The sequence below is a fragment of the Fusarium vanettenii genome (assembly GCF_000151355.1).
Source record: "Fusarium vanettenii 77-13-4 chromosome 3 genomic scaffold NECHAsca_2_chr3_3_0, whole genome shotgun sequence".
NCBI lineage: Eukaryota > Fungi > Ascomycota > Sordariomycetes > Hypocreales > Nectriaceae > Fusarium > Fusarium vanettenii.
Window position 1 is genome coordinate 2,755,865 of NW_003315880.1, and position 19,190 is coordinate 2,775,054.

Consider the following 19,190-nt stretch of genomic DNA (forward strand, 5'->3'; position numbering starts at 1 on the left):
GGTAAGCTGCCTACCTGGACGCGCCCACTGACCAACAACCATGGATAGAATGGATGCAAGGCAGCCTGACACCCCGCCACACTAGAACCCATTGCAGTTTCTCTTGCATCAGGAGACAGGGAAAGAATGCGCGGCCGAGACCCGCGGACTATAAAGAGGGACTTTGGCCGCTGAAATGGTCCTTCGGCTGGCTGGTTGATACATGTGCATAATCCTTCATGAGAGAGTAACCAATAAGACATCGATAGGTAATTACTTTCCATAGCTCTCATGCAGTCTTCACAATTCACATACTCTACCAGATACCATGTCAGCGAGCTCGGGATTGCGCGGTAGTTGCAGTATTTGCACACACATGTATAACGAACATAACCGATACCGATGCACTAGGAGAGATAAGAGGAAAGTGAGCAAAGGAAAGCACGAGTGTATCAAATGTAAAATATGGTGGTATCTGTGTTAGAAAGGAGGGCATGATTTTATGGGTGACCGTTAAGACGCCTACCTGGTTTGCCTACCGATGTAGCAGAATTATACACACTCTGCGTCTATTTTTGTAATCCAGTCCTTGATCCGTTTAATAGGGGAGTCAGAAGAGTCCTGTTGGGCATCCGAGCTGGAATCCACCTCGTTATTTCCATCCATTTCTAGGTCTGCAAGAGCGTCAACCCAAGGATGCAGATATATGTTTTTCCCCGTAGGCTCAATTTCCGTAGCAGACCATCGAAATATGTCGCCAACCGCCCTCTCTGAGGCTATGTGATCTGGCTTGTAAACGGGATCGGGGAGGGAACCGTGAGCCAAGTCCACCGGCGACTCACTTTCGAAGAGAGAGAAGCTGTCCTGTGGCGACCAAGTCTCGGTTGACACGATCCCATTGCTCAACGCCCAAGTCCATCGAACATACGCCCACTGATGTCTATCGCAGTTGATATGCATCCGCATAGGCAACTCCAGTTCATCAACTTTCATAGATCCAAAGGGAGGCCAAGGGCACATTGGAGGGTTGCGAAAGGGAGCACCTTCGGGCTCGACGTCCTAGCACTCGTGGCGCAACCGCTATACATCTGCTCGAGCAACCTGATCCCCTGCTTGCAGATATGCTCCTGACCTACTAAGATCCATAAATGATTGCGGAGAACCTGTCTAACCCGCAACTTCGGGTATCGGCCTTGAAGGCACGGGAGTAAAGAGATTCTGGAGAAAGGGCACGATAGAGAGAATCGTCTTTGTCTGCCCATAGGCGGCAATTCCATACCATAGGGGAGCAACATTCGGTCGACGGAGCGCCAGAATATGGCCTAGCATCTCGAGCTCGCCTCGATTAATTAAAGGCTTGACTATGTTGATTATCGCATCATACCAAGGGCTAACTAGGTTGCACTCTACACCTGGTTCCCAGAAAACCGCCCAAAGCACCGACGATAGGAAGATAGGGTTGGAGCTAAGAGTCATATAGTGAGTTAAGCTCTTATACTCCCGTTCGATGCTTGAAAGAGATGCTCTCGGGGTATCTTGTCTGGTAAGAATTGGTCTTGGCAGTTTGACTACCGAGGTCGTTTCGTTGTGTAGGGGAAGCGTCAAAGCCATAGCGAGAGCAAGGGGAGCTTGGCCATCGAGGTCATACATGGAAGCGAATCTGGAGAGAAATCTCACTGCTTGTCTGCTTGATGGCGGGCTTGCATTCAACCCGGCCGACGGTACGACTTTTGCTTCAACTCGGAGTTTAATATTGCCCGTGTATGTAATGGCCCATGCAGGATGTTTTCCGCTGGCCGATCGCCACCCTTGGCCTGGAGAGAGCAGGGAAGTCCACCAGAGGAACTCGCCTTCAGAAACGTGCCCGATATCCACAGTGAGCTCTCGTCCATCTGAGCAATGGTCTTGAGTGGGAGGAGGTGTGGGTATGCTGTCTGGGTAACACATTGGAATGTGCTGTTTCTCTAGCATGCTCATGCAGAGAATATATGCCCAACCGAAGAACAGGATAGCGATCCCGTTAGACGTGCTGTCCGAGTAGGAGAAGTGGCTATGATCTGATATCATGCAGAGTGTCGGTCGCCGCCTTGCAAGAGCCCATCGTCGTGTCTCCTTAGTCATGGTTTTAGGGAATGTACTACACCCGGAGGTTAATAGCTCCTATGTAGCCTGTCTAGTAATATGGTTCACGCCTCGTAAATCGTCTGGCATTACCGGGAGTTTATGGGCCAGACGGGAGAGCGTGATAGTATTGCGCTGTAAACACATCGAAGCGGCTTTCTTATGTAAGTCTTGCCATACTTGTTTACTGCGAGCGAATGTCTGGTAAATTTGGCTCTTTGACGGAATAATATGGTCCTCATCTTGCCCCTAGGACTTTGAGCTAGGATTAGTGGAGAGGGTCGTTGAGATGGTGCTGCTTGATGATATGCTAAAGGACGATAAAAAGACCTGGGGAACGAAATGTGGAATCCAATGATGCTTGAGCAGCCTCGTCGCGACTCGGTTCAGCTTTCGTAGGTTGGATGGTGAAAGGCGTTGTCTTTGGTGTTGGTCGGAGATTCGATCCTCCGACAGTTGCGAGACCTTAGTCACTATTGTCTGGGGCGAGGCCAATCGAGACACGGACGGCTCCCTCCCCGCCGCGCAAAAGTGGTCAATGAGAGTAGCTCTTCTACTCCGACATTAACCTCCAATGCGTCGTCACCCGTCCCAATGAACTCGACCCGGAATATATTATTGCGCAGCCTGCGCACCTCAAGGCCAATCCCTCCATGCGCGAGATTGGCCTCCGCCCCCCCGAAAAGACCCTTCACATCATCCACCTTTCGTCGCAATACCAGGAAGCAGCCCGACGCCGATGACCCGGAGTTTGTGTCGATTCTCGATGGACCGCCGCAGATTGTTCGTGCAGGAAAGCGCCATGGACCTGGCCTCATCATCCTCGGTGCGTTAATTCACGTCTACATACCAGCGGAGAACTAACCTTTGCGCAGCCATCATCCCCATCACAGCCTTCATCCTCGGCTCATGGCAGGTCCAGCGTCTAGGCTGGAAGACGGAGCTCATCGCAAAGTTTGAAGACCGCCTCGTCCGAGATCCCCTCCCCCTTCCTCCAACCATCGACCCCTCGGCCGTCCACGAGTTCGACTACCGCCGTGTCACAGCAACAGGCCGCTTCCGACACGACCAAGAGATGCTCATCGGACCGCGCATGCGAGACGGTACTGACGGATACATGGTCATTACGCCACTAGAGCGCGAGGACGCCACGACTATTCTTATAAACCGCGGCTGGATCGACAAGAAGCACAGGGATCAAAGGACGAGACCGGATGGGTTGCCCAAGGGCGAGGTCACTGTGGAGGGGTTGCTCAGAGAACCATGGAAGAAGAACATGTTTACGCCTGACAATCAGCCCGAGAGGGGCCTGTTTTATTTCCCAGATGTCAAGCAGATGGCCGAGTTGACGGGAAGCCAGCCCGTCTGGGTTGAGGCCACTATGGGTATGTATAACTTCTGCTTCATCCTTGCCATCGTCCAGTCCATCTTTGCTAACAACAGAAGAACCCGAGTTCATGCAGATGGTCGACTATGAAGCTCGCGGCATTCCTTATGGCCGAGCTGCAGAGGTCAACCTACGGAATAACCACGCTCAGTACATCTTCACATGGTATGTCACCTCCTCTCATCCCCACACCAGTCCTCTCGGGTTTCTAATACCTCGACTTCAGGTACGGTCTCTGTGCCGCAACCTCCATCATGCTGTGGATGGTCGTCAAGAAGCCCTCAAACGAAATTGTTCGTCGGGTAGCCCGCTCAAAGGGCCTGTAAAATGTAAATCTCACTCATCCATACCCATGTAAGACTCATGTATACTCTGCCACCTCTCCCTCACCGTCTTCCACCCGCGGACGCTTAGCACGTCGTTGTTTGGCGGGTTGCGGAACAGGCATTCTCAGCTCTTGCATCAGTTCTCTCGGGAGGTGCCTCTGCGCGAGAGAAAACATGGAGGAACGCGGCCCTATCTGGCGTTGCCTGTACCATATTAGAATTTCTGGCTACAACAAAAAAGGAGCTGATACCCAAGTGACACATCAACGTACCTTTTCATGAGCGTGAAAACGTCGCTCTCCTCGATCGTCTTGCGCTTCGCGTGGTCCGCGTAGGCGCCCAGATCATCACCCAGTTGCTCAAAGAACCACTCAGATGCTTGAATGAGAGCGTCTAACGTCTCTGCGGAGAGACGCTGGTTGCTTAGGCCTGATGACTGGAGAGCTGTTTGGGCCACCCTCTTGACAAACGCAGGGGGCAGTGGCGGATACTCAATGCCGTGCTGTGATATCCGCTTCTGCTTCTTTCTGGCCTTCAGACCACGCGGAAGTCTATCCTCGGCTTGTGCTCGGTGTACGGTAGCAGTTACCGTGGGCTCTGCTATGGGCTCTGCTATGGGCTCTGGTCCCTCATCTAGTGAGCTGTGGTCGTCAACACCGCCTGCATCGTAGTCCCATCCACCCATATCAAAGCCTCCCCCTACATCCGAGTCAGAGTCACCGAGCACCACATCGGCATGACGCTCCTGGGCATCTTCGCCCATGGCCTCTGCAATAGAACGATCGACAATAGGCGATGTCTGCGGGACATCGACAGCTGGGTCAGACAGCATAAATGTTGTCTGTTCTCCAACACCAGGAGGGATCTCAAAGTTGAAATCGCTCTCTCGGCCAACAGTCATCCGTCTCGACTGATCAGCGTCGAATCTGTACTTGTTGTTAGGACACGCCGGTTCGTAAAACGCGGGGCAAATTCGACTTACTGGTCTAGAGAAAGGTCATCCGCGCCCGCTCTTGCTTGCAGGTCCTCCAACAGGCCTGGGAAGAAATCCGACTGTTGACCAATATCCTCCGTGCCTTCTTCGTCGTTAAAGTAGTCGCTCATACGCACGCTTCCAAAGCTTCCACGGGATAGCCTTGATGCCGCCTGCTCGCTGATAGCTCGCCGTGGCATCTCGATCGATTGCATCGTAAAGTTGTCTTCCTCGAGTTGCGACAACCGCGGAGGCCGTAGATCGGAGCTTGTACTAGAAGCATCCTCATCATCAAGCGGCAAAGATAGCCGTGGCCTGTCGATCGGTAGGTCGTCTTCATCGTCATCTTCGTAAATGTTCGTTTCTTCTTGCTGAACAGGCGATATGGTCGACTTGTCGTCCGGTGACGAAGACGAGGACGTCTGAATAGGCTTGCTTGTTGGCGCCAGGACTCTGCCGAGGGTCCGCAGAATGTCCAGGGGCGTCTCACGCTGCTGCATCAAACTGCGCCTTCGATTCTTTCCAGGCGTGAATATGGCTGTTCGGCGCTGGTCGAGCGCTCGACGAGCGGCTTTGGCATGGGGAGTTGGCGCATTGGATCGGCCAATGGAACCGGGAGTGCCACGGCGGATAGATGCTCGGAGGTCGCGGGCTCCGGTACGATCTAGAGGGGTGTGTATCGAAGCGCGGCCCGAGTGCGGTTCGGCGCTGAAGGCGCGGCGGTTTGGAGTTCGTGAGGGAGTTCGGGACGGGGTTTGTGAGGCAGCCTTGATAGGCGACCCGATGGGGCTTGAGTCCATGATGTTTTGTTTAGAGGTTGCGCATCGATAGTTGAGGGTGAAATGGCGGCGCAGATGGCAGGTTGACGGTTATCAAGTATACTTGGTCGTCCGCTGGTGTTCGGGCCAATTGATTCCTTTACGGGCTCGTGTCAGACTCTCCCTCCTTCACTGCTGTTGATGTTGTTGATCCATGTCGATGATGGATGTTAGTAAAGGTGGGACGCGACAAGCTCCGACCACACGCGACGAGGGGGACCATGGCCGCGCACGGACCATCTACCCTATCATGACCTGCAACACCAACTTAAAGCTGAAGTTGCAACATGACAGGCAATTATTACGAGATGAACCACGAGGTTCTACTCGGAATGGGGTCATTTGAATTGCCGGTAACATGTTCAGCTTGTGACATCAGTTTTCTCTGTTGCCGGCTGCCTGAAGTTCCGACGTTTCATGTTTCAAGGAGTAGGGATATGATAAGCCGAGCGTTGTGGAACTCATAGGAGCTTCGATATAGACAAACGCAACCCAACACAGCCTCACTCACGATAGGTAGTTATGGGTTGGGCTGAGTCAATGCGTCACATATTCCTACTTTGGGTGGGGGGCCAAGACGGTGCGTCACATGGCTTTCTGAGGGATGCCTTGAAGTTTACGATTGTTATACCATAACTTTCCAACTTGGAGATACGAAACGACCTGCCTGACATACAACTGGGTAGGAGCATAAACGTGAAGGCCAGAGGAATCCCGACAAATTGGTGAGTTTATAAGATAACTTCCCGAAAGGCTAGATTTAGACTTCAGTGCCGAACATCGGCCTGAGTGCCCCCATCGCCCGAATAGGTAGGTTACAATATTCATTGACTCGAGTCAGTCGAGACGCACAATCAACCCCTTGAAGTCAACCCAAGGAACCCCCAGCCGCCCACGACAAGACCAGAAGAAAATCTGAACAGCGCTTTGCCCGGAACGCCCTCCTTCCAGCACAGGTATCCATCTGCAACACCGGCCCAGAACAGAAGGGCCATCAACGTATCCAGTGTCTTGAGTTCACCTCGTAGATAAAATATCCACATGGAAAGGCCCATAATGGATACCCGGGATCCGTATACGGCGAAACATGTATGCGCTGGTTGAGACCTGGCTATGCCCTCTGGTAACCCGAACTCGCGAATGGCACGGGCTGGGTTCAAGAAGGGGAGAAGACCGCCAAGGGTAAACGCACTGGCGATAAAGAGGGGCGGGATATGCCATGGCGAGAAAGAAGAGAATGCGCCTGAAGCCATGGTGTTTGAGAGAATGAACTGCAAGACTTACACGGCAGTTAGCAGCCGGTATAGTGGAGATCTACGTTGAGATCTGAACTGCAGGGACTGAGAGCGATGGGAACTTGTCGCCAATTACTCACTTGATATTGATTCCCAACAGGTGGCATAGAGAAGCAATTCTTAGTTCCGGTTAACCTCGGAGTTGTAACTTGTTGAAATCTTACAAGCGAGGGGAATCAGTGAGACGCTCAACTGTAGATCAAAATGTAAGCTGGCAAAAGAGTAAGCGAGGGCAAAAAGAAAGGTATGAGGACCGAGCGTGGATCGAACACGCGACCTAGGGATCTGCAATCCCTCGCTCGTACCACTGAGCTATCGATCCTTGTTATTGGATGAGTGACGATCTTCAATCTTTGGTATATATTCATGACGCTTCCATACGTCGCAAAAGTGCGTGAAGTTGAATCACAACGTTCAGATAAGCGTCAGGAATGACTTGAATGGCATCCATTTGGGACAACAATGGTGATTCGTTTCGAGATTGAGGCTTTAACCCCTGACTTACCCTCCATGCGTGTGAAATGTAGGTAGGCAGGCAGTCACATTTCCTACTATTCCCAGCCTCTCTTGGCCAAAGCAACGTCCTGCCTGTCCTGACGTCTTCCTGCACCTGAGGTACTCTACGCAAACCGAGGAATTCTTGTGTCATGCCCATTGTTGGCCCTGGTCGTACTTGAGCGCCATCCCCGTCAATGTGCATCATAATGGCTTAAAATAAATCCATTCAACGATTGCAACCGTCCAACTGCTTCTGCACTTCCCCCCGCCACCGATCCACAATCCCCCGACCACCTTTTGGGACCAAGAAAACGGGTGGACAAGACGGCGGTTGGTGTTGTTTCTTAGCCTGAGGGTACTCACACCGACGCAAGGTACACCTTACCTAGGTACCTCACATGCGACGTCCGCGCACAGAAGATCGCCCGCCTCCACCATTTTCCTTCCATTCACAACAGCCACGAGTTATCCATCCCACCAGCTCCTGCGAATACCCGTTACTGTGCCTTTTTTAGGATTGTTGTTACTGCTTCTCCCTACATTGAAGTGTCACTGCAGTATTTTGTGTCCCGTCGTTGTCTTCAGTCCTCTCTCACCTCATCTCGGCGCGCTCCGAAGCCATCCCCAGCCACAGCTGGCCATCGACAAGAAGCGTTATCAGAGACACAAACCGCAAAGCAAAGGCAGGTTCCCTCTCCTCCATCAATCATTCCGCGTACCTTGGTTGGCCGTAGGGGACCCCCTGTATCACCCCCCACTCCCAAGGCGCCTAGAGCTGTCCAGCAGAGCTCCTCCAGAGGCCGTGATTGTCCAGAAGCTCCGACACTCTGAGCGGCACAGGAGCACCACCCGAAAGGCCCCCTTGTCCCCCAGCCAGCCCAGCGGGCTGTTGGCAAGGCTAGGACTGTCTCTAGCAGGGGACCTTAGCAGGCTAAGGTGGCACCGGCGGTGGCTACTGGCTATCCTGGGCGCCTCTCTCGTGGTCCTCTCTGGCTGGCGTCGTCCGGGCGGGCGGTCTCTCCTTGGCTGTCTGTCTGTCTCTGTTCTGCTCTGGTCTGCTCTCTGCTCTCTCTGTGGTGGATCGCTCCCATCATTGAACCTCCTCCTGTGGCCTCACCTTTCTGCGGCACAAAACGCGTGAACTACACCTCGGTTTCGTGTCAAGTTTGCTCGCTCTGACCTTTCCTCTTTGATTTTATGCAGCCTTGAAACTTTTGTCGAGCGATTCGAGTCCCACCGTCGCTTACCTATCTCATCGCCAGCTTCACCGTCGCACTCCGAGCCCCCGTCCTCGCTTCGTCATTGTCGTTCCCCTCTCCTCGGGCTCTACTCTACATCTAGACGACTCCATCACAAACTCATTGTCCGCCATCCCATCTCGCATCTCGACCTGCGCCCCGGCAAATCACGAGTGACTTTTACGGCCGAACCTCTTCCGATCCCTTCTACAGCCCATCGCAACAATGGCTCAGCCCGGCGTGCAATCGTTGAAGGTTTGTCGGTCGCTGGTTGTCTGACGCAATACCTTGGGTGGCTGACCGCTGATGCAGTGTGTTGTGACTGGTGATGGTGCAGTTGGCAAGGTTCGTCTCGACATCAAAGCATCGCCGTCTGATGCGGTAGCTGCAAGCTCTTTACTGACTTTGCATCAAGACTTGTCTGCTCATCTCATACACCACGAATGCCTTCCCTGGCGAATACATCCCCACCGTGTTGGTTCCCGCTTTTCCCGCCGATAACATCTTGAACATCATGGCTGATGCAACCTGTGACGCAGCTTCGATAACTACTCGGCGAGTGTGATGGTGGATGGCAAGCCCATTAGCCTGGGTCTCTGGGATACCGCCGGTCAGGAAGATTACGACCGACTGCGACCTCTGTCCTACCCCCAGACCGACGTTTTCCTCATCTGCTTCTCCATCGTCAGCCCCCCCTCTTTTGACAACGTCAAGGCCAAGGTACGATGAAACGACCAACGACGCAGCGAACAAGAACCCGAGTCCCGTTGACACAAGCTCTAGTGGCACCCCGAGATCGACCATCATGCGCCCAATATCCCCATCATCCTGGTCGGAACCAAGCTCGATCTTCGAGAAGACGCCGCTACACTCGAGTCCCTCCGCCAAAAGCGTATGGAGCCCGTGTCGTACGAACAGGCGCTGGCTTGCGCCAAGGAAATCAAGGCCTACAAGTACCTTGAGTGCTCCGCTCTGACTCAAAGGAACCTTAAGAGCGTTTTCGACGAGGCTATTCGGTAGGTTTTGTCCCGAGTTTGTGTGTCTCAACCATCTAACCCGGCTCCAGGGCTGTCCTTAACCCTCGGACTCAGACTAGCAAGGCCCCCAAAAATAAGAAGTGCTCGATCCTGTAGATATCCAACCTTGCACCGCGCGCGGGTAGCCCACGCGCTTGTTTGATTTTCTCAACCAAGGCGTCTCGACGACGCAAAATGACATGACGGCTCTGGACAAATGATCGACGATTTGGCGATACAAAGACGGCGGCTATAACGGAATATCCTGGGGGAGTTTCTACTCTAAAGGACACCCCTCAACCTCTCACACACACAACTTAAACAGCTACAACTGCATATCATGATGGTATATGCGAGGCGGTTCTTGAATGACTTTTGGTCCTTTCTATCTGCGGTTCAATTTTTATCTCCACATTTTTTCTGTTTGCTCATATCTCTCACCTGTTTCCTCCTCGCGGAGGAGTTTATACCGACGTTGCGAGTAATTCAAGAACCGGGTTGCATTTTTGGAGCATTCTATTCTGCATGACTACTTCACCGTGACGCTATGATGGAGAGAGACGAGCGAGATGGCTTGTTCTTGGGACTTTGTGACTGCTTTGTGTTGATTGTGGACTGTTGAGTCTACGAGTTTAAACATTACCTTGCTCTCCATGGTCGTTTCAGCATGCCCTCAAGTTGGCCATCATGGCTTAGAATGGACTGGCTTCGGAATCTCCGTTCTACAAGTGAAGATATCTTCGTTTTCATTGGCCTCAGAGGCAAGTGGCTGGCCCTCAAGTCTGGTGTAAGTTGGCGGCGTGGACTATGGCTGCTAGATGAGAAGTCTAATGTAGGCGAGTTCCTTATTCTTCATCATGAGTTCAAGTCATGGAAGAAGGGCTTGCGATTCGTCTAGACAGTTGAGATTGACCAGGGTTCCAGATTGGTAGAAGCTCCTTTGGCTTTGTTACTAGTTATATCTCGAATAGACACGATGGCAATGGGTAGTTTCATCACTGGCAGTCACTCATGATCTGGATATACAGCCTTGCGAGGTCATGATCCAATTCCTTGGGGTATCTCTCTATCTTGTACGAAGTAAATGCATACCAACTTTTGTGTATCCGTCCAAAACTTGATTCATTAGACTGCTTCAAGGACAACATTACGCTTACTCCTCATAACAACTATGCGCCAGGCTCAAAATGACGACGCAGCCGGCGACGATCTCTGGCATTCAGGTCCTACCAAGCGTTACCGGGGACACGACCACGACGGCTAGGATGGATGGCGTCCTCCATGTGCTGCTCCTGGTCGGTATTGGCTCTGGCCTCCACCTTGGCATTCTTCTCGCGCTGGATTCTCTTGGTGCGGTTCTCGTCGAGCTTGCGGTTCTTCTCCTGGATCTTTTCCTGACGGCGCTTTGTCTTGCCGCCTCCACCGGCACTGTTACACAGAGGGGTCAGCCATCATGTTCCTAAAAGTGAGTTGCGAGAGTTTCGATTTGTCAATGGCTTCTCTCCTGCGGGCGGGCTTTTTGCTGTTCATGCATATGACCACTCATGAAGAGATACACGGGCCGCATCGGTCAGGTGGTGATGAGCGTGACTCAACGGGATGTGACCAAGCAAGCCATGGAGGCGGATTTGGAGTGTTACACAAGGCACACTAAGAGGAGGAAGCAAACCGCAGGAAATGTGATGCATCAAGAGAGAGGGGGGTAATGAGTGAGATAGAGGAGGGAGGGGTGTAGGAGTGAGACACTTGAGAGAAAAGAAACAGGGTTGAAAAGAAACTCACGTCAACTCGACATTTATGCGACGTGCGGGAGAGACACCATCCTCAAACATGGAGTGGTGGAACTTGTCGAGGCAGGTTCGCATATGCCAGACTTTGGCGAACTCGACGAAAGCGAAGCCCCGGCACGGCTTGGAGTCGTTAGGGTCGCTCATGCAGCGGACGTGGATGGGGGAGAGCGAGGCAAAGTGGGCTTGGATGGTGTCGGCGGTGGCGGTGAAGGGGAGGTTGCCGACAAAGACGATGTGGCGGTCCGCCTTGGAATCGGCGTCGGCAGCGGCCGTGTCCGCTTCGGCGCCGTTGGGTATGGCCTCGTTGTTGTTGTTGTCGTTGGTGGTGGTTTCGGAAGAGGACTTCTTGTCCTTCTTGCTCTTCTTCTTCTTCTTGCTGCTGGACTCGTCGTTGGCTTCAGCATCAGCAGTAGGCTCCTCCTCCTCTTGTTGTGATTCCTTGTCCTTGTTCTTCTTATCCTTCTTCTTCTTCTTTGCGGCCTTGTCCGAATCTGCGGCGTCTGCAGTCGCAGAAGCGGGCTTGACATCGGCATCAGCCATTGGAGAATCCTCAGCAGCAGCAGCAGGCTCGTCCACCACCTCCTCATCGTCGTCCTGCTCCGGGAGGTCCTGGAGGTTCTTTCGCTTGTCCTTGCGCTCCTTGCGCGACTCCTTCTTGTGCTTCTTGTCTTTCTTTTCCTTCTTGGCCTTCTTCTTCACGTCGGCGGTGTTGGCATCGTCGTCGTTGCGCTTGCGCTTCTTGGGGGGAGCCTCGACATTGACGGGAGTGACGTGCTTGTCCTCAGCCTCGACGGCTTCTCTTGCGCGCTTGCTCTTCATGATTGCGCCGTGTCGTGATCGGATTGGGAGTCAAGGTAGATAGAGATTGTAGTGTGATGTACTTTTGCGCAAAGGCGGCAGAAAAAAAAAATTCTGCAGGATCTGCTTTTTTGCCAAGTCAGCACAAGCCTCTTTTTTTTTTCTTGCTTCCTTGTCCGACGTCGCAAAGACTGGCTATAGGGTGGCTTTTGGAACAAGACACAATCAATGGTTCGACTTACAGACAATCACAAACAAGTCAATTAGTGACACCGGTTGGCAGGCTGCAGGATACTGCAAGACACGACTGGCTTGGAGAATGGATGGGGCCCGAATGAGGTTTTCCGGTCTGCACGAGGCAAGGAAATGTTCCGTCCCGACTAGTTAGTCCAGCGGGCCAGTCAGCCCGGGCTAGAGAGTGTGTGTGTGACTTGGTGCTTGCTGCTACTGCTGCACGCGTGCTGTAGTTGGGGCCGACGTGGGATTGGAGATTTGAGGAGGATCGATCTGCGAGTGCCAAAACGTGCAGGAAAAGTGAGAGGTGAGTGGGATTGCTTGCTCACAAGGGAGCTAAGGAAGCGGGAGATGCCGAGACGGACGACCTACGGAGGATTTGGGGATTTCTGGGACGGGACACTACCTAACACTACCGCGGGACGGGAGGAGTCTAGATAAAAATAACATGTTGACGTATGTTACAGTACAAGACATGAGACCAAATATGAAACTGTATTGTTTCTGCTGTTTCTTCATCAGTTATCATTAGCTTAGTTGTCAAATGCCAACTGTCAACTAACCACCATCATGGCGTCCAATTTTTCTCTCTACCCATGGCATGGCACCCCGTTGCTTTCTTTTTCCCATTTTCATTCCCCCCTTCAGCTCTGTCGAAACTTTTCTTTTTCCTTATTTCCTCCTTCGCCGCCGTCTCACACGTATCTCACTAATCTAATCTGCATCATGCACGTACATACATGTTGTCGTACAGTGCTAGTTAGTCTACCGACCAGGCTAGGGTTCTGGGCGGTAAATCCAATCCCCCATGCCCATGCCATGCCATGCCATGCCATCATATCCTTGCCATCCATGCTTCTCTGTCCCAGAAGCAAGGCTCCGTAGCGGGGCCGCCTATCGTCGACGGCCGTTGTCACTGGCCCCTCTCAACCGACTCCAGACCCTGGGCCGCGACCCTACGACATCGACACCCTAGTTCAGTCCCGGCGCAGTGTCGAGGACATCTCTCCTCCTGCGTCCCAGAAGATGCGGTGGACGTTGATCGGCTGGCTATCCTCCTTTTTTTCAGCCGCTGTGCAACCCCGGAGCTGTCGGCTGTCAAGACGGCACTGCATTTCAAGACCTTGCTGCTTGCTTGTAAGTGGTTGACTTTGGGGGTTCCATGTGACAACCATTTAAAAATTTTTTGTTCTTGACTCTCTCGTCGTCAAACCCCAGTCCATCCATCCATCCTTGGGGATTTCCAGCTGTCAGCGCCGCTACCAAAGCATGGCTACCTGACGTAGGCAAGGTGACGCCCATACGCAAGCCAGAGTCAAGTGCCAACTGCAGCTTAGAGGCACACTGTATTATTGGGAGACGGACCGGGAGTTGGTGCACATTGACGCAGCTGAAGTGTCGAGGGTCTATGGTTGGCGCCCATCCAACTTTCTCAGGACCATCCTCTTATATTCAAGGGAGACGATCCTGAATGCTAAGCTACGATTTCATGGCCGATGGATACGGTCAGCTGGGATACCAACTATTGAACTCAATCACCACTCGGGCGAGTCATTCAGCTTACCCGGAGCAAAAGGAACGAGACCGAGATGACAGAGGCAAAGACAAAAAAAAAAAAAAGAAGGTGAACCCCCTGGGCTGGGCTGTTCAACGGCCGGCCTCTTTACCTCGTGGTCGTCGGTTGAGGTGAGAAAAGCAAAAAAGCTCCGTGCTCCTAGAGCCAAGGTGAGCGGACAACAGTGCGAATTTGGAAAGAGACACTGGGATAGACGGTCTGGTACCTTCCTGCGCCGCAACTGACAGCCGTGGAGTGCGTGTGGAGGGGGAAAAAGGAAAGGAAGGCACCACCCCTGTCGGTCTGTCCCTTGTCCCTGCCCCATGCTCAATGCCCCATCATCCATACCGCAGCCTTCAAACCCATCTCATCCCCGTCTTCCATCATCCATCTTTCATCATCCATTGACTTGACTCGGTATCCCATATCCACTCGAATTGAATGAATGAATTTCTACTTCTTTTCTCCTGCTGCCCGTCTCCGCCATCTCCGCTTCTCTCCGTCCCGGGTCCGCTTGGCTCTTCTTTTTTTACGCCTCCCTACGCTACAGTCCTTGTCCTGTACCACCCCTTGTTTTCCCCTCCGTCCCTCCGGCCCCCCGTCTGTCTAGTTGCTGCAGCCAGCAACACTGCAAAAGTTGCTTTTCTCTATGCCATTTGACTGTATTCACTCACTCTATGACAGCCCGGCGCAGGCTCGCACACCAACCCAACCCAGCGGCCGACAAGGGGCATGCGCGACATGCAAGCTCCCGTCCATGTCTTGTTTCTGACTCTCCTAGTGTCTTCCTCTTTGCCTCCCTCTCCGTTTATGTCCTGCTGGCGCTCTGCTCCGCCACTCAACCCCCAGCTCAGCCAGCCAGTTCAGTCGGCCAGAGCAGAAGCCCAACCAGCGTTGCCGGCATCATTCATGGTCAAGGTCATTGCCATGGCATGGACGTAGTAGTCGCGGCAAGCAAGCAAGCAAGCAAGCATCAAGTACCAGCTGGCAAGCAGTACAGCACGCGAGATGAGGCCCGCCGCGCACCAATAGTCCAGCCATACCCGCTCCAACCCGAGTCTATGCAGCGCTTTTCTCTGCATCACTCAAAGTCTGCATCTTGCTTGCTTCTTATATACTCAACGGGTTCCCGGGGGTGGGTGGCCACCCGGAATCTTCAGCCTTTTCTCTGCTACGCTCTCCCCTGTCTGTCCGTCCCTTCGTCTCCATATTCTTCTCTCTCATATCTACCATAAACCTCTCTCACACACCTCTTTCTCTTTCTTTCTTCCTTCTTCTCCTTTCTATTCCATCTTCTCCTTTTCTTTCGACCTCCACGTCAACCTGCCAACTTTTTGTCCTTTCGTGTGACAACCAGGCTGTCTGCGTCCTCCACCCTGGCCAGCCACTTAGAAGAGCCTCGATTTTTCTCTTCCTCCCACAATGCAGTTGACGTGGGACCTGGGAATGGACCATGTCCGGTCCTGGGTCCTCAGCGGCGATTATGAGTTGGACGACTCTTTCGACCGCCCCTTTGCCTGGAGTTCTACCATCGTCACCGGTCTCTCTGAGGCTGCCATTGTCCCTCAGCCTGATGATGCAAGTGCTCGTTCAGACGCTGGTGCAGACACTGAGACCTCTCTCGCTTCAGAGTTGACTCCAGCTTCCAGTGCTCAGACTTCGTCTCCCTCTCTCTTTAAGCCCGTCCCGGCCTTGAAGGAGCAGCAATTCCTCTCTGTGGCGGACCATGTCGACGACCCTTTGATCCCGAAGCAGAAGGACATCCGCCGCATCTTCAACAATGGTCGTCAGACTTGGCAACACTTTCTCAGCCAGGCCCTAGCCCTACCAAGAGGCTTCTTCCCCCCCGGCCTAGACCCGTCCATCATGCTCCAGGATATGCCGCCGCTCCCCAACACGGTCCCGTCAAAGGGCGTCCTGGCCGGAGCCCCCACCTGGCTCGTCCCGGAGCCCGAGCCCTGTCAACCGCCGCCCGCTCAACCGTCCGCTCGGGACCGCCCACCACACCTTGACCTCAACAAGGTTACCGGCACCACAAAGTATTTCCGCCTTTCCTACCCCGAACCCATCGACTGCCTCATCTCTTCGGATCCGAGCGCCTCTCACTATGGCAATCCCTCTGGCAGCGCAGACGCGTCCAACGCACCGCAAGGCCTTGCCATCTTGACCATGTGCTGGTCCTACATCTTCTCCACCCGGCTACTGCAACTCCAGAAGAGAAGGGCCCACTTCACCGACTCCTGCCTCCGCCCAATCCCGATCAACGCGGTTGGGGACCTCGCACAGAGCGAGATCCTGGTTCAGCTCCCCGGCGAGGCCTCCTTGCGTCTGGTCCACTGGCTCTCTGCCATTCTCGCGCCAAAGCCGGGCTGGGCTTCTGATGACGAAGGAGGTGCATGCTCACCTTGGGCTGCGCGATGCACGGGAGATGTGCGGTTCGTCATTGCTACCGAAGAGCAGGTCGCGATTGACCCTGATGCTGAGCCTCCGAGCCCATCGGAGGCTACCGAGCTGGTCATTGAGTTTTGCAATTTGTTCGGCATCGGCCATGAACCCTGCCGATCCAGAGATCCTAGCCCCCTGTCGCCCATCAAAGCTGCTTTCCTTGCAACCCTCGCGATACCCTTCTATCGCATGGCTAAGCTGCAGCCACATCTTCCTAGACCGTCTCTGAAGTTGCGCAAGACGACGGGGCTAGATGAGGGCCAGAAGACGGACATCCGGCGGTATGCTGGGGAAGCCCACTACTACATGACGCTGAGCATGCACCCTTACGCTCTGGGCCCAGTCCTCTGGAGCATCTTCTGGCAGCCCGACATCCAATGTAACCTTGTCAGCCCGTGGCTGGCTGCCATCTCCAGCGTCATCCGCCCCGCCTTCAACTACTGCGACTTTGAGATGCTGGTAAAGATCTTTGCGCTCCGCCGACCCCGCGTCGCGCTTTGGTGGCACGGCCTCTTCCTGCTTGGCAACCCCAAGATCCTTGACTTTATCCACAGCTACCTCACAACCCTCGACGAGGGCTGCTTCTACGACACCCTGTCTCGCCCCGACATCGTCACCGCCGCTTGGACAGGGGCTCCCCAGTCATATCAGGATGACCTCTCCTCCACCGCCTACCATCATCTCAACGATGCCGTTCCCCGCGCTGCTCTCTTGCAGCACCGCCACACGCTGACCCTCCGCGATCCGTGGCCTCTCTTCTACGGATGGCGACCGTTTGGATCCGTTCCGAAGGATACTATCGAGCCGGATCTCTACCCCTGGCTGGAGCATGGCCATAACCGTGAGTATAACCACTGGACCTGGTGGTCTAAGGATGATGCTTCCGTTGAGCCATCTGTGCATGCCGGCTACCGCAAGGAGACTGGGCGTTTCGACCCGACTGTCCCCGACAACCTTGAACTTCTTCCCGCCCACGACTCCTCGGCCCCTCTTCCTCCTGCTACCGTTCTGCCCATTGCCTTTGAGCCCTCGCGACGAGCCACTCTGCAGATGATCAACCACTCGCTTGGCAACATTGTTGGCGAACGCAGCGTCAGCACTGCTGTAATTCCTGATCTGAAGCAGTCTCACCCCTGGCTCAAGGACTGGACGCCTGTCTAAACATCTATTCCCGCATCGCATGATACCTCATCTGTTTTCAGCATTCTTATTCTATCACCCTTGCATCCTTATCCCCCACCTTTTGATGAACTATGACGGATACGAGAAAACGACGTTCGTAGCAGATGGGACTGCTTCTTTCAAGTCTGGGAACAAGGGAGGGCTTTTTGGCCCCGAAATATAGTGGAGGAGGCGTGTCTTGGGTTACTAAAAGGAGGACTAATTGGGACAAACTGGTTTGTTGTTGTTTTTGGACCTTGGCGATGGGTCATGCATGTATTGATATGGGTTTTGCTTCCGGATTCCCGCTGTTGTATCTTTTCTCCCCTTTGTCTTGATTCCTGGCTCATGGCGCTGCGAGGGGCGTCTTTGATGGCGCTCCCAGCTCGGGGTGCTTGTGTCATTCAAGGGTATCTTGCTGGATCTTGGTGTTTTGGGTTTTATTCCAAGAGTTGTCCTGGTCCAGGCAAGCTAGCTAGGTGCTTTGTGTCAGTAGATATGTCAAATACCCGACGACCACGTCTCAGTGGCTTCTCAACTTGATTCCCCAGACTGTTCCCAAGTGACTCACAAGTTCAAGGCTGCAGACTGGATATTGTAAGGGCCACTGTGAGCCAAACCATCAAGTTCATTATGTTGTCGGGATAATCTAGGTCTACAAGAACATTATCATTACGAGGTAACAATCGACTCCACGATATCTATCACAACACCAAGCAATGCAATATCCCGGATCAAAATAATAACATCATTGAATCTCAGACAGTCCCCTACACCTCTATCGTGCTCCTTCCATTAACAAGAAATCATCATTGTCCGCCAGACAGCTCAAGGTGAAGAGGGCGAGAAGGACGATGGCGCAATACCAAAGTGAAGGGTGAGATCGTCCTGCCGAGCCTGTGACAACTAGGGGATCTGGAGTAACACCTGATGGCGGATCTGCTCGAATGAATGTTGATGTCAGATCAGGCTCAGAGTCAGGATTCGGAGCCTCAGAGTTGATAGAGTCGCTGGGTTCTTGATCACTCTCCTGTCTTCGGGCGATATCAACCTCGGCGTTTGCTACGAGCTGAGGTGGCAATCGGTCCAACGAGGCGTCGTCCGTTGGCTAGACAGTGATGATCCTCGTTTGAGTGATTTCCACCTTCGTGGGAGCAAGCACCGTGATGACTTGAGGTCCACGATCAGTGTACGGGGCACTAGGGTCCTCCGAGGGGTGGATGGCTTTGACAAACTTGGTTGTTGTTGGAGGATCAGCTCGAATGAACGTTTCCGAGGGAGGATCTGCTCGGATGAATGTTTCGGTAGGTTGATTTGGGCTTGTCACTGGAGGGGAGGGCTGTCCTGATGCTGCAGGATCTCCAGGCGCTTGAGGATTCCCATCATTCTGCCCTTGGTTGCCGTTACTTGGAGGAGCTTGTGGACCATTGGGGAGCTGGCTGTTGTGTGAACCGGGAGACTGAGCAGGAGAGTTTGCAGATCCAGGGTCAAGTGGCTTGCCACTACCAGGGCTCGTCGGGCAGTTGCCATTGCATGAAGGCACACCGTCACCACTG

At 53.4% G+C, this 19,190-nt stretch overlaps 7 protein-coding genes across 7 annotated transcripts; 3 read left to right on the forward strand and 4 right to left on the reverse strand.

The window, feature by feature from the left end:
- Positions 1–531: 531 nt before the first annotated feature.
- NECHADRAFT_78075 (uncharacterized protein) lies at positions 532–2,100 on the reverse strand (the record flags this gene model as incomplete). Its single annotated transcript, XM_003053210.1, has 2 exons — positions 532–965; positions 1,152–2,100. 2 exons carry the CDS (start codon positions 2,098–2,100, stop codon positions 532–534), a joined length of 1,383 nt encoding a protein of 460 aa, XP_003053256.1.
- A 594-nt stretch (positions 2,101–2,694) lies between these two features.
- Positions 2,695–3,813, forward strand: NECHADRAFT_35595 (uncharacterized protein; the record flags this gene model as incomplete). Its single annotated transcript, XM_003052716.1, has 4 exons — positions 2,695–2,926; positions 2,976–3,485; positions 3,544–3,652; positions 3,714–3,813. The coding sequence occupies 4 exons, from the start codon at positions 2,695–2,697 to the stop codon at positions 3,811–3,813; spliced, it is 951 nt and encodes a 316-aa protein (XP_003052762.1).
- Positions 3,814–4,027: 214 nt separating this feature from the next.
- On the reverse strand, positions 4,028–5,586 carry NECHADRAFT_35224 (uncharacterized protein; the record flags this gene model as incomplete). Its single annotated transcript, XM_003053211.1, has 2 exons — positions 4,028–4,739; positions 4,796–5,586. The coding sequence occupies 2 exons, from the start codon at positions 5,584–5,586 to the stop codon at positions 4,028–4,030; spliced, it is 1,503 nt and encodes a 500-aa protein (XP_003053257.1).
- Positions 5,587–6,458: 872 nt separating this feature from the next.
- Positions 6,459–6,857, reverse strand: NECHADRAFT_35144 (uncharacterized protein; the record flags this gene model as incomplete). The annotated part of the gene is made up of 1 exon (XM_003053212.1): positions 6,459–6,857. One exon carries the CDS (start codon positions 6,855–6,857, stop codon positions 6,459–6,461), a length of 399 nt encoding a protein of 132 aa, XP_003053258.1.
- Positions 6,858–8,727: 1,870 nt separating this feature from the next.
- On the forward strand, positions 8,728–10,363 carry NECHADRAFT_67614 (uncharacterized protein). Its single transcript, XM_003052717.1, has 6 exons — positions 8,728–8,890; positions 8,948–8,980; positions 9,051–9,109; positions 9,175–9,355; positions 9,419–9,651; positions 9,702–10,363. The coding sequence occupies exons 1-6, from the start codon at positions 8,861–8,863 to the stop codon at positions 9,766–9,768; spliced, it is 603 nt and encodes a 200-aa protein (XP_003052763.1). The 5' UTR covers positions 8,728–8,860; the 3' UTR covers positions 9,769–10,363.
- A 151-nt stretch (positions 10,364–10,514) lies between these two features.
- Positions 10,515–12,260, reverse strand: NECHADRAFT_78080 (uncharacterized protein; the record flags this gene model as incomplete). Its single annotated transcript, XM_003053213.1, has 4 exons — positions 10,515–10,603; positions 10,744–10,781; positions 10,882–11,079; positions 11,434–12,260. 4 exons carry the CDS (start codon positions 12,258–12,260, stop codon positions 10,515–10,517), a joined length of 1,152 nt encoding a protein of 383 aa, XP_003053259.1.
- A 3,190-nt stretch (positions 12,261–15,450) lies between these two features.
- Positions 15,451–17,928, forward strand: NECHADRAFT_99737 (uncharacterized protein; the record flags this gene model as incomplete). The annotated part of the gene is made up of 1 exon (XM_003052718.1): positions 15,451–17,928. One exon carries the CDS (start codon positions 15,451–15,453, stop codon positions 17,632–17,634), a length of 2,184 nt encoding a protein of 727 aa, XP_003052764.1. The 3' UTR covers positions 17,635–17,928.
- Positions 17,929–19,190: the final 1,262 nt, after the last annotated feature.

Bases quoted from the DNA above. Each gene is read 5' to 3' on its own strand.
- NECHADRAFT_67614 (XM_003052717.1), top strand. From the start codon at position 8,861: ATGGCTCAGCCCGGCGTGCAATCGTTGAAG. The intron at 8,891-8,947 runs GTTTGTCGGTCG...CCGCTGATGCAG, and splicing joins CCGGCGTGCAATCGTTGAAG to TGTGTTGTGACTGGTGATGG. The intron at 9,652-9,701 runs GTAGGTTTTGTC...ACCCGGCTCCAG, and splicing joins GTTTTCGACGAGGCTATTCG to GGCTGTCCTTAACCCTCGGA.